Genomic DNA, 12,408 nt, shown 5'->3' on the forward strand with positions numbered 1-12,408 from the left:
AATACAGGAAGTAGAAAGAAGAGAGGCTAAAAGCAGTTTTCTCTCACTTCGGAACTTAGTCCGCTGTCCCCCCTGGTACTACTGAGGCAGAAACTGGGATTAATTCGCCTCCCCCACCATCTTCCTGGCAATAAACCATAAGGATGCGGAGGCTTTGCCCAGGGATGGGAAGGGATTGCTTTCTGGACAAAGGAGATCTATCGCCATTCTGAAACAGAAGGTCTCTCCCAGTTCGCTGTAACGATGAAAACACCGGCAGAAGCGGAGGGAGCCTGGGGTCTCGCAGGGTAAGTCTTGAAACTTTAGCGACTGCAAGCTTTGAACAGGAGTTTTGCGCCGCTCGCCGCTGGGGTTCGGGTTGGTTTGGTTTTTGGACAAAGGGCTGGCGGCCCCATTCAGAGGCAGGTCGGGCAGCTGTCCGCTGGGTTCACCCGGGCGCGATGCGCTCCCTTTAGCTCCTAGGTGCCTGTTTAAAACAAAGGCGAGGAATGAAGTGAGGAGAAACGGCAGGTGTTTGGGGACGGAAGCAAGAGGGGGAGCAGAAGCGCGGTTGCCGCTTTAAAAAGCGTGCAGCAGGGAGTTCCGTGCCTTTTGCAAACAGGGCACATCGTTCCCGGGGGGCTTGGTCTGAGTTCACCGAAATGCTGAAAAAATGCATGAGGGCCCCATTCTGCCCCATGCCGCTCACTCCGGCTCTGATCCAGCTTTGCAGTTCAGTGCACACTTCCCCGTAAGCACCTGAGCAGGCCCCTGACTCCAATGAGACGCCAGGCACGGGAAAGTTAGGGCAACGCTTGGGTGCTTTCCTGGCCGGGCGGCAGCCTGCTCCGCACCTGGCAGGATCAAGCCCGAAGAGGAGGTCAGCAAGCTGCTCTTCGGATTTGGAAGAAGTCCAATTTCAAGGGCTGATTGGCAGCCACCCAAGTATCAGCTCGATTGAAAAGTCCCCGCTGAAGCGGGGCATTCCTGTTTCCTATGCAAAACAATCAGGGGGAAATGAGATAACTGCTGCACCCTCCGGTTACCCAAGTGGAAAAACATAACGTCCCAGGTATTGTGAGGGCCTCTTATCGGCCTGACACACTCCTTTACTGTTTCTCATCGCCAAAGGCTCCCGGATATCCCGGTGATGGGGGTGGGAGAAGAATCGGGATCGAGATAGCCAAGGAAGGGATCCAAATATGTTTGCATTATCAAACCGCAGAGCCTTGTTCCATTGTGTGACCGGAGAAGCAAGGGGAATTGCCCTTAATGGCACCAACAGTGGATTGTGGCCAAAGGGATACAAAGACGTGTGTACACGTGGAGAGGAGGTTTGGGGGAACGCTGCTCTTGAAGTATCGCTGTGATTTTAAGCATTGTGGGTATATCCCGGCTCCAGATACTTCAGGCTGGATTATGCAACCTTTATTCACATGGATGAACACTTTTACTCCCACTTAAACTGGTAGATTCATTCATACAAGGAAGTGATCACTAAGTGAGCAAGGGCTCCACACTCTGGCCCTTAGAGCTGGTTGAATGACTTTTCCTCAACTGTTGTATCTTGCCTTTGCAATATTAAAACGTTTCCCCAATTGATAGGAGCAAGGTTTGTTTCCGTTCCAGATTTCACGTTTCACATTACTTCGTTCAGCTTAATGCTAAACAATAAAGGACAAGGTTTACACAAAAAGAAAAGGAGTACTTGTGGCACCTTAGAGACTAACAAATTGTTACAAATTGTAACAAATTTGTTAGTCTCTAAGGTGCCACAAGTACTCCTTTTCTTTTTGCGAATACAGACTAACACGGCTGCTACTCTGAAACCTGTCATTATGCAAGGTTTACACAGTAACAAGATACAAATCAAATAGACTGGTTATTCAGATGATCAGTAGAGACCCAAAAGGGCAACGTATTAGATGCTGTTGTAAAGGAATAAATATGCACATTGTAGATATTTCCTGCATCCATGATAGTTAAGGTGCCAGCTATCGAGAAATGAGATGAATTAGGCTCTTTATCTCTTTCTCAGCTCAGCTGAAAGGATCCACGTTTGCATAGCAGAAAGATTTGCTTTCAGTTTAGAGTTTCATGGGGAAGTAAATACATCACAGAACAGTGATTTGGAGTGTAATAAAGCTGCTTTCAGGGATAATGCAAAGTGAATGCGTTCCCCTATCTTGTTCAGATACTAGCATTGGTTAGATTTATTAAGAACACATTTGATTTTACTTTTTTTTCAACTTACAGTCTCCCCTTCTTATCAATAAATCCTGACTTGTAGACAGTAACTTCCATATTAGGAAATTCCTGGTATCACTAAGTCTTCCGATTTGTCTCACAATTCCTGAAGACCTGTAATGTGATATTTATAATATATAATTTGTGGCCTCTTGCCTGACACACTACAGAATTAAGAACTTGTATGTGTGGTGCCCAACTAATTTCCTATTACAACCACATGGAATAGAGCAGGGGTCGGCAACCTTTCAGAAGTGGTGTGCCGAGTTTTCATTTATTCACTCTAATTTAAGGTTTCGTGTGCAAGTAATAATAATCCATGTGATCCATGCTGAGCTGTGCCCCCTTTGGCCCTGTCTGCACCCCTCACTGCCCCAGGCTGGGGCCAGAGGGCCAGCTGGGGGCAGCTGCAGAGCCCCGGGCCAGCGGCCGGAACCCCAGGCCAGCAACAGAGCCCCCGGGACCAGTGGCCGTGACCCGAGGCTGGCAGCGGGGACGGAGGCCGGCAGACAATACCCCAGGCTGGCAGCGGAGCCCCCCGGACTGGTGGCCAGGACCTGGGCAGTGTGAATGCCACTGAAAATCAGCACATGTGCCGCCTTTGGCACGCATGCCATAGGTTGCCTACCCCTGTAATAGAGCATAGAAATCACAAAATGTTTATGGAAAATATTAAAATGCTGCATTTTACAATTTTCAAAACAACTTTAATATGATGGAAGAAGAGTTTCTGGTGAAGGATAGGGACCTGATTTTTAAAATTCTGTGCATAAAGAAATGCATGTGCAGTTGACCAAACAATCTTTTTTTAAACCATGATTTGAGGACTTCAATAGCTCAGACATGGGTGAGGTTTTTCATAGGAGTGGGTGGGTAAGATTCTGTGGCCTGCACTGTGCAGGAGGTCAGACTAGATGATCAGAATGGTCCCTTCTGACCTTAGTATCTATGAATCTATGAATCTTCTTAATTGCATATACCAATGCAGTACATGAGTCCACAGGTGGCTGGCTAAATCCATAGTAGGCCAGTCATATGCAGAAAGTCTGTGTACATTTACCGTATTTGTGTGAATATGGAACACACACAAGTGCACTTGCAATTTACAAAGTATCAGTCCCTAGAAATGGCATCAGAATCAGCCCTGTGTAATCTAAATCAGGAAATATAGACATTTTTCCAGATTACACCTTAGAAATGTGAGAGAGAGATGCTGAAGGGATTACTGGTCCAGAGACTGGATTAATAGGTCCTTAGAGAGATGTCTGGGGAGAAGGGTAGCTAGGAGCTGCATAGCAGCCAACCTAATCAAAGTCTTTAAGAAAGGGATACAGGAGGAACCAGGAAATTATACACCAGTAAATCTGACCTAGAGTCAGGCAAGTTCCTAGGAAAATTAACAAGTGATGAGATCACAAAACATCTGGAGAAATGTGAGCTGATCAAAACTAGGGAGCATGGTTTCATAAAAAGTTACATGCTTTGACTCCAACATCTGGCAAATTTCTGGAGGAGATAATGAAGAGAGCAGACAAGAGCTAAGTGAGAAACATAACGTGCAGTACTTGCATATTAAATTGTCATTTAGGAAAATAGATGGATGGGGACTTGGAATGAGTTATGGAGGTTTTCATTTATGGGTCACCAATCTGCATCCAGTTTATTCTCCAGTGACTCAATTTTCTGTGTGAAATGAATTGATGGGTACCAGTCCACTTCTTAGTGACAATTGGCCCTGGCACAAAACACACCATCACAACTGGCACTAACTTTGTACCCATGTGGCCAAGAACTGAATGATCTGGAGACTGAATTACCTTCATAGTTTCATAGATTTTAAGGTCAGAAGGGACCATTATGATCATCTAATCTGACTTGCTGCATAACACAGGCCAAAGAACCTCACCCAGTAATTTCTGCATCAAGGCCATAATTTCTGTTTGAGCTATAATTTTTAGAAGGATTGTCTCATCAGGTCAAGTTGAGACACATTGCAAAGGAGGACTGAAAAAGCCAGCAATGGTGCTGCCTGTGATGTGTGTGTTGTGTAATTAAACAAAGATCTAATCTGTAGGACCATCAGTATGGCACATCTCACCAGCGCTAAAAAACAGAAGTAATATGTATTTTAAAAAACCCTCAACAGTCCTCAATTCACCAGGGTCCTGATCCAAAGCTCACTGAAGTTCATGGAAAGATTCCTATTAACTCCAGTGAGCTTTGGACCAGGCCCAAAATTTCACTTAGTAAGCTAGTACTCAAGTATCCAACTACCATATGCGATGCATCTTCTTGGAATGGAGAAGGCAGGAACTGGTCTGATGGTTACAGATAAATTGCTATGGTAAAATGTTATAAGTCATGGTGGAGAAAGGGGGCAAGCAAGCAGTGCCTAGATTAATGTTTTCCATTCTGATTGTAAATGACTCATAGCAGTGGTGGGCAACCTGCAGGGACATGCTGGCTGCCACTTCCTGCAGATCCCATTGGCTGGGAACAGAGAACTGCGGCCACAGGGAGCTACGGGTGGCTGTGTCTGCAGATAGTCAATGTAAATAAACTGTCTTGCAGCCTGCCAGTGGATTACCCTGATGGGCCGCGTGCGGCCAGCACGTTCCTGCAGGTTGCCTACCACTGATTTATAGGAAAGAAAATACCACCACCGTGACTTACATGTTTGTACGTAAGACCAAACTTAGAAGATTCCTATAAAGATGGAAAGAAGAGATGATATCGAAATAAATCTGCCATGGATGGGTTAAGAGTTTGGACAGGAAATGCTTCATGAAGTTAATTTTAGATAAACACAAAGCATATCTGCACCTGTATCACTGCAGCTTGTGATCTTATCAGCTGTCACAAGCTAAGCAGGGCTGTCTCTGGTCAGTATTTGGGAAGTGATGCTGGAGGGAGTCCTGTCTCTGAATCAGTGTTGAAGTGATGCCTCAGCATGGTACTAACTAGGGGACCCTGTGAGACTAGATGGTCTGCTTTTGAGAAGATGAACAGAACTGAGCTCCTGATGGCCACTGCATGGCTCCTGAGGGCCCAGTATTTCTGTTCACAAAACTGGGGGGCATTAACCTAGGCTTCCTGCACACATTCTAGTTCAACTAATTACATTCTGCTTATCGAAATTTCCACTGCCGAATTAACTAAATATAGCATTCTTCACTTCCTGGCCTAAACTGCTGGGTGCTGTTTAACAGTTTTTGTGTTCCACCCAGAAGTCAGGCAATGGTGGGTGAAATACTGTGTGTGTGTGTTTGTGTGTGTGTGTGTGTATACGTATACTGATATTACATGTACGTGGAATCGTTAGTGGTGTAGTGTGACATAAAGCTTTTATCAGCATGAGTTTCAGATGGCGGCATTACTCTTCGGTGTGCATTATTCATCATGCCATTGTGCATTTTGTGTTGATACATGCCATGTATTTTACAGAAAATCTATTTTATATAGTTTTTACCATTATATAGAAACTTTGTTTGTTTGTTTGTTTGTTTGTGTCCCTCGACTAGTAAAGCCAGGTGGCTTAGTTTCCCAGAATCCAATCATAAAGATGTTGAGGGAGCCATAAAGATATCTTAAAAACTACCTGAAATATATACATCAAGATGTCTCTCTTTTAAGATCTTAATATCACTTTCCAATGGCATGACATTTCCCATTTAGATTTCTAGAGAATGGTGAGTTATTGGACCTGAACCTGAAACTAAAACTAAATATTGTCCAACCGCAGCTTTGGATTAGGGCAGTCAATTAATCACAGTTAACTCATGCAATTAGCGCAAAACAAATTAACTAGATTTTAAAAAACAGTCGCGATTAATTGCAGTCCTAAACAGGTGTTTTCATGGCACTGTTATAGCCAGTGTTGCAAGATATTTATGTATCAGATATGCAAAACATTTGTATGCCCTTTCATGTTTCGACCACCATTCCAGAGGACATACTTCCATGCTGATGATGCTCATTAAAAAAATAATGCATTAAGTAAGTTTGTGATTGAACTCCTTGGGGGAGAATGGTATGTCTCCTGATCCATAGTTTTACCTGCATTCTGCCATATATTTCATGTTACGGCAATCTAGGATAATGACCCAGCATATGTTGTTCAATTTAAGAACACTTTCACTGCAGATTTGACAAAATGCAAAGAAGGTGCCAATATAAAATTTCTAAAGATAGCTACAGCACTTGACCCAAGGTTTACAAATCTGAAGTGTCTTCCAAAATCTGAGAGGGACAAGGTGTGGAATATGCTGTCAGAAGTATTAAAAGAGCAACACTCCAATGCAGAAACTACAGAACCCGAAGCACCAAAAAAGAAAATCAGCCTTCTGTTGGTGGCATCTAACTCAGATGATGAAAATGAAGGTGTGTCACTCTGCACTGCTTTGGATCGTTATCAAGCAAAACCCACCTGTTCTCACTTTCAGGCAGGGCCGGCTCTAGGTTTTTTGCCGCCCCAAGCAAAAAAATTGCAGCTCCAAGAGCGCAACTGCCCAAGCAACAAAAAAAAAAAAGGCTGTCCGGAATGCCGCCCCTGGAATTGTGCTGTCCCCAGCACGTGCTTGCTTTGCTGGTGCCTAGAGCCGGTCCTGCTTTCAGGTAACCTTGTAAATAAGAAGTGGGCAGCAGTATCTCCCATAAATGTAAACAAACTTGTTTGTCTTAGTGATTGGCTGAACAAGAAGTGGGACTGAGTGGACTTGTAGGCTCTAAAGTTTTACATTGTTTTGTTTTTGAGTGCAGGTATGTTAAAAAAAATCTATATTTTTAAATTGCGCTTTCATGATAAAGAGATTGCACTACAGTACCTGTATGAGGTGAATTGAAAACCACTATTTCTTTTATCTTTTTTACAGTGCAAATATTTGTAATAAAAAATAAGTGAGCACCGTACACTTTGTATTCTGTGTTGTAATTAAAATCAATATATTTGAAAATTGTAGAAAAACATCCACAATATTTATAATAAGTTTATAATAAATAATTCAAATAATAATTGGTATTTGGCTATTGTTTAATAGTGCAATTAAAACTGCAATTAATCATGACTATATTTTTAATCTCACAATTAATTATGATTTTTATTTAATCGTTTGACAGCCCTACTTTGGACTAATGTAATTTTGGAAGTGGAGAGAGGAGGAATTCTGAATGTGGGGGGCAAGAGGAACTATTTCTCTGGCCGGCTAGTTAAAAAGAAAAGACAGCTCTTTGAACCTGCTCTGGGATTTGGAAGGTTAAACTAAATCCTGGTGCAGATGGATCAGTGGAGAGAATGTAAGTGAGGTCATCAAAGGTGCATGATATATGTAGTTTATCACAGTTCCACAATTTATCATGTAGATATCACCTTCATGTAGGGAGGTGTGTGAATCTGTTTGTGTAGCACTTTGTGAGCCTTGATGGATGACTGGTACTGTGGAAATATAAAATGTTGTCATGAGATTTAGGAGAAAATATATATTTAGCAAGAATCCTCTAAGCCACCTTGGACAATTAGGAGTCACTTCCATGAAATCCCTAATGCAAGATAGTGTTGCAGTCAAAAAAGAACTTGCCCCAAGTCAGCAGTAATGATTCTACTATTTTTCAGGGATGTTTAGATCAGAGTTAGTATGCTGTACCCAATGTGGGGCACCATGAAAAAGGACATTGAAGAACTAGCACAGGTCCAGAGGAAGGACTGAGACAGGAATAATTAGGATACTCAGAGGTCAATCCATTGATAAAATACAGTTAAGATCCAATGTGCCTGAAGTTTTTAAGATGCTAAAGGAGACAATGCAAAGAGATAGATTTGCCTTTTGAATGCACATGGACCAAAACCAAGAACACAGACAATGGAAAAAGAAAATATATGCATGTAAAGGAGTGAGCTTCAGGGTTATTGGAAGCAATCAATCCAGAGACATGTTAAAACAAATGAAACAGGTACTACAGTAGAGGTTTCAGAGAGAGGTCTGAGCATTGGTCTGAGAACCAGGAACTCTAATTCTAACACTGACACTAACTCCCTATCTGATATTGGAGAAGTCATTTAAGCCAACAGTTTCAAACTTGGGTAACTAAAGTTAGGTACCCACAGTTAATTCCATGGTTAGGGCCAGATTCTCTCCTGGACCAAGATCTTCTGAACCTGATTCAGCAACAGTAAATATCTCTGAAAATCAGTTCCCCTTATTTAGGTGCTGTTTGATCTTAGCCTCTTTGTACCTCCCTTGTCTCAAATGTAAATAAAAATGGGATACCAACATCCAAAGAGCATTGTGAGGGTTCATTCAAGTTCAGAAAGAGCTTAGAAGATGAGAAGTGCTAAGCAATTTTGTTGTTTAAAATGATACCTTGAACAAGCAGAGTCTCTTTTGTGCAGCAGTTCCTTCCATTAGATTCTCAGGTGCCATATACACTAGTTAATCAGCAAGACCTATACTGGAGATTCTGTTAACCTGCAATTCAATCTCTATTTTAGAACACCCCAGTAATTCACTTCTGTGGGAGTATCAGGTGTTCATTCCCCACCGCTGTGGCACCTCCTTGTGGTCATGTCTGGGGAATAGCTCTCGACCAGCCTGATGCCCACTTGGGTCTTGTGTGGGGTAGACACCCCATGACATACCTTCAGGGGTAAGGCTGCCTTCTCCCCTGGAGTTGCCAAAGCTGGCTCCCAGGTCATCTCGCTCCTGCTCCAGGTCACCTACCATGAGAAAAGCAGTCCACTCTTCTCCTCCATGGTATCCTGAAACTTTTCTTTATAGCCTTCTAAGTTTTGTGATGCCACTTCCAAGGCTTGCTCTGCAGGTACTAACTTCTCTGGTAGCTTTTGCCCTTGCTCCACAGACTCTCCCCACACCCTTTCTCTAAGGGTCTGAGTTCCCACTGTATTTTGGTTTCCCTCCATCTTTGTCCCTGTATCCTTTAACTTTATCTGTAAGGGACTCTGTCTTTCAGTTTTTTTTCTCCCTCTGTCTTCACAACCCCCTTCTTTACTGCAGCCGTGCCCATGCTGTGGTCCACTAAACTTTTCTTCTGGCTCTTAGTTGGGACCCTGCCTTTCCCTGAGCTACAGTTCAATTGTTTGTAATGGCAATGCCCCTTCACGTCCTTGCACCCAACAGGAAAAACAGATGCTGGCCTTCCTCCCCGCCCCCGCTATCTCAACAGGTTGGATACCCTGGATTTTCCTGCATTCCCTCTTTTAGGGTAGGACTTCTTATCTCTGTACCGGCAGGGGCACTCTCTTCTAAGACATAACATTGCCTTGGCCGAACTTCTGGCCTCCTGGCCCCAGAACTTCCTTTCCACTCCTGACCCCTAAGGCCCCTGCTCATGTCCTGCAGGATCCTGACTAAATATTCCTGCTCCTCTGCCAACTTCACCAACTAACCCTGTAAGTACACCTGTGCCTCCCATTGTCTCTGCTGCTTTTGCACGACCCAGCTGAGTATGGTCTGGATCCCGCTCTGCTGTTTATTGGCCACCTTCAGCGAGAGCGGTAACTCTGGGGTCCACTTGGGGAGGGCGCACTTGCCTTCAGCAAAGAAGGCCTCCACACACAGCAGCTCCACTGTCCCTTCACTTCTTCTCTGCTACGGCCTCTCCCACTCTACTTGTATTGGGGTGATCATCTGCCTGCATTTTCCACCAATTTGACAGGGGGTTCCCTACTCACTGCTGTGGTGCCTCCTTGTGGCCACAGCTGGGGAATAGCCCTCGACCGGTCTGATGTCCATTCAGGCCTTGTGGCATGTAGACACCCCTTCACAAGGAGGTTTAATGTAACGGTGTTGAGATCAAGACACGTCTGTTTGTTTTCTCAGTTGCTTTCCTGCAAGATGGAGGGGTGAGGAGTGTTTTGGACAACAATCAGTTTTTTTCCTTCCTGGGTAGTTTTTGGCCAATATGTTTGGTTTGGAAGGGATTTGAGCCTCCTTTATCATGTATTTTAACATATAAAAGATGTTCAGCCGCTGATGTCCGAATTGCCTTTTAACGCAGCTGGACATATGAGAACATGTCTACTAAAATTTGAGGCTCAGCTGGTAATTGGGGGACTTAATATGTTGGATTTGCAAACCAAAGCGTACTAACTCCCTTAGAATGCTGATGAGGAAGAACTAGACTAGCAGCTGTGCTACTGGAACCTATAGGGCGTGGCAGAAAGCCCATGAAAGTTAGTGGAATGACTCCCATTGACTTCAGTGCACTTTGCTAGAAGCTAGGACTGGATGACAGGGGATGGATCACTCAATAATTGCCCTGTTCTGTTCGTTCCCTCTGAAGTATCTGGAACCGGCCATTATCGGAAGACAGGATATTGGGCTAGATGGACGATGGGTCTGACCCAGTATGGACATTCTTATGTTCTTGTGAATTCTGCAGGCCTGGTTCAGGAGTCTAGCTCCAGAGCAAGGAGGATCAAAGTGTCTTCAGTCTCCCAGAGCTTTGAGCACCTTTATGAATGAATGGGATAGAGAGAGAGTGAGGGAATGTGCAGTAGTAGTCTAAAGTACAGATTTAGCCCCTCTCAGAGCTGAAATTTCAGCAAAAGCAGTAATACACTGTGACTCTGAACAGGAAGCTGCTTTTACTACCTAACTTTTCATGAAGTCTTAGGAAACTGTGGTTTTTATAAGCTAGTGAAGTAATTTTATAGACTCTGAAATGAAGACAAAAGTAGTAAGAGGTCTTTGAGTTAATAGCCTTTTAAAACAGAGGTGGCTGTAGACAAAAATAGATTAAGGGCCTGATTCTGTAAGAATAATGATGTGCATTTATAGAGCACTTTCCATCCTGCAGGCTCCCAAAGCACTCCATGAACATACGAACACAGCACTGTTTACATGCAGCCACCTCTGGGGTGGAGAGCAACAACCAAGTGTTACAAGCATGCTGTACAAGTCTGAGGAGAAGAAAGTTTGATTAAAGACACAGGGGAAAAACCATGTGGCATTTATTTTTTAGACAGGGGAATCAAGACTTTGTCCATCAAACTCTATCCAGACCCTACATGCATACGCTGTAGATTGCATCTTCCTCTGACATCTGTGCCAAGTTGCAACTTTCAGGGTTGAAACCTCAGGAGAGAGGGTAGGTAGTTTAAGCTCAACTTTTGCACTATTAAACCTCCCCATAGTACTCGGGGACACACAGACCATGCAAAGATGGTTGGGAAATCTACTGGCCAGTGAGAGAGACAGGCAACAATGCTGTAGCACATGCTGAGTGGCTGGCCCATATCAGCTGACTGGCTCATAGGGCTTGGGCTGTGGGGCTATAAAATTGCAGTGTAGACATTCGGGCTCAGGCTGGAGTCTGGTGCTGGGACCCCAGAGGCGGGAGGGTCCCAGAGCCCAGGCTCCAGGCTCCAGCTGGAGTCCAAATGTCTAAACTGCAATTTTATAGCCTCAAAGCCAGAGCCCCACAAGCCCGAATCAGCTGACATGGGCCAGCCACAGGCGTTTGAGTGCAGTGTAGCCATACCTGTGTTGCTAAGGAAGGCACTTACTGCTATCCTCTAATTTCTGCATAGAGCCTAATTTCCCGCCTTTCTCCCCTCATGGAATCATGCTGGGCAGCACGGATGCTACCTAAAAAAACCTCAGAACACTTGAAACCAATGGGCCGGATCCTTCCTTCACTTAGACAATGATCCAGCAGAACACTTACGCACCTGCCCATTTATAACTGCCTCATTGAATTGGAGCCTTATACTGGTTCGAATCCAGAGTAACTCTGCCGAAGTCAGGGGAGTTCCATGGGTAGAAGTGAAGTTAGAATCCGGCCCCGGTATGTGCTGTGCTCACTTTACAAAGAGAACACTGTTTAATCTGGTATTTTCCACTGTGAAGTAAAAATGTGGGTTTTATTTTTTTGTCACAAAACAGCAGTGCAAGCAGCTGTGGTCAAGCAAACTGCACGGTTTAAGCTCTGGAAATGTAGCAAAGCTTCAAGCTTCACCAGATGTGGTTACTGCTGTAGCCACTAGCACATTTTTTCTGTCCATCTGCTACCTTTCCAACTTACCTAAACAATTCCAACTCACCTCAGACGCTTGGTCTTTAAATCAATATGAACTCTGAGTTGGGGATAGAGGGAGTCGGCATTTCCTTAAAGATTCCATGTAGTGAAGGTTAACACTTAAAGTGATTTGCTCTGTTTGGTCAGTAC

General features: G+C 44.1%; 1 protein-coding gene across 1 annotated transcript in view; it reads left to right on the forward strand.

The window, feature by feature from the left end:
• The window catches only part of RIN3 (Ras and Rab interactor 3), a 117,152-nt gene continuing 104,744 nt past the window's right edge, over positions 1 to 12,408 (forward strand). The window contains exon 1 of the mRNA XM_038408103.2: positions 1 to 287. Coding sequence (XP_038264031.1) covers positions 244 to 287 — 44 coding nt within the window. The 5' untranslated portion in view covers positions 1 to 243. The remainder of the gene's footprint in view (positions 288 to 12,408) is intronic.

Source organism: Dermochelys coriacea, chromosome 6, assembly GCF_009764565.3.
Source record: "Dermochelys coriacea isolate rDerCor1 chromosome 6, rDerCor1.pri.v4, whole genome shotgun sequence".
Taxonomy (NCBI): domain Eukaryota; kingdom Metazoa; phylum Chordata; order Testudines; family Dermochelyidae; genus Dermochelys; species Dermochelys coriacea.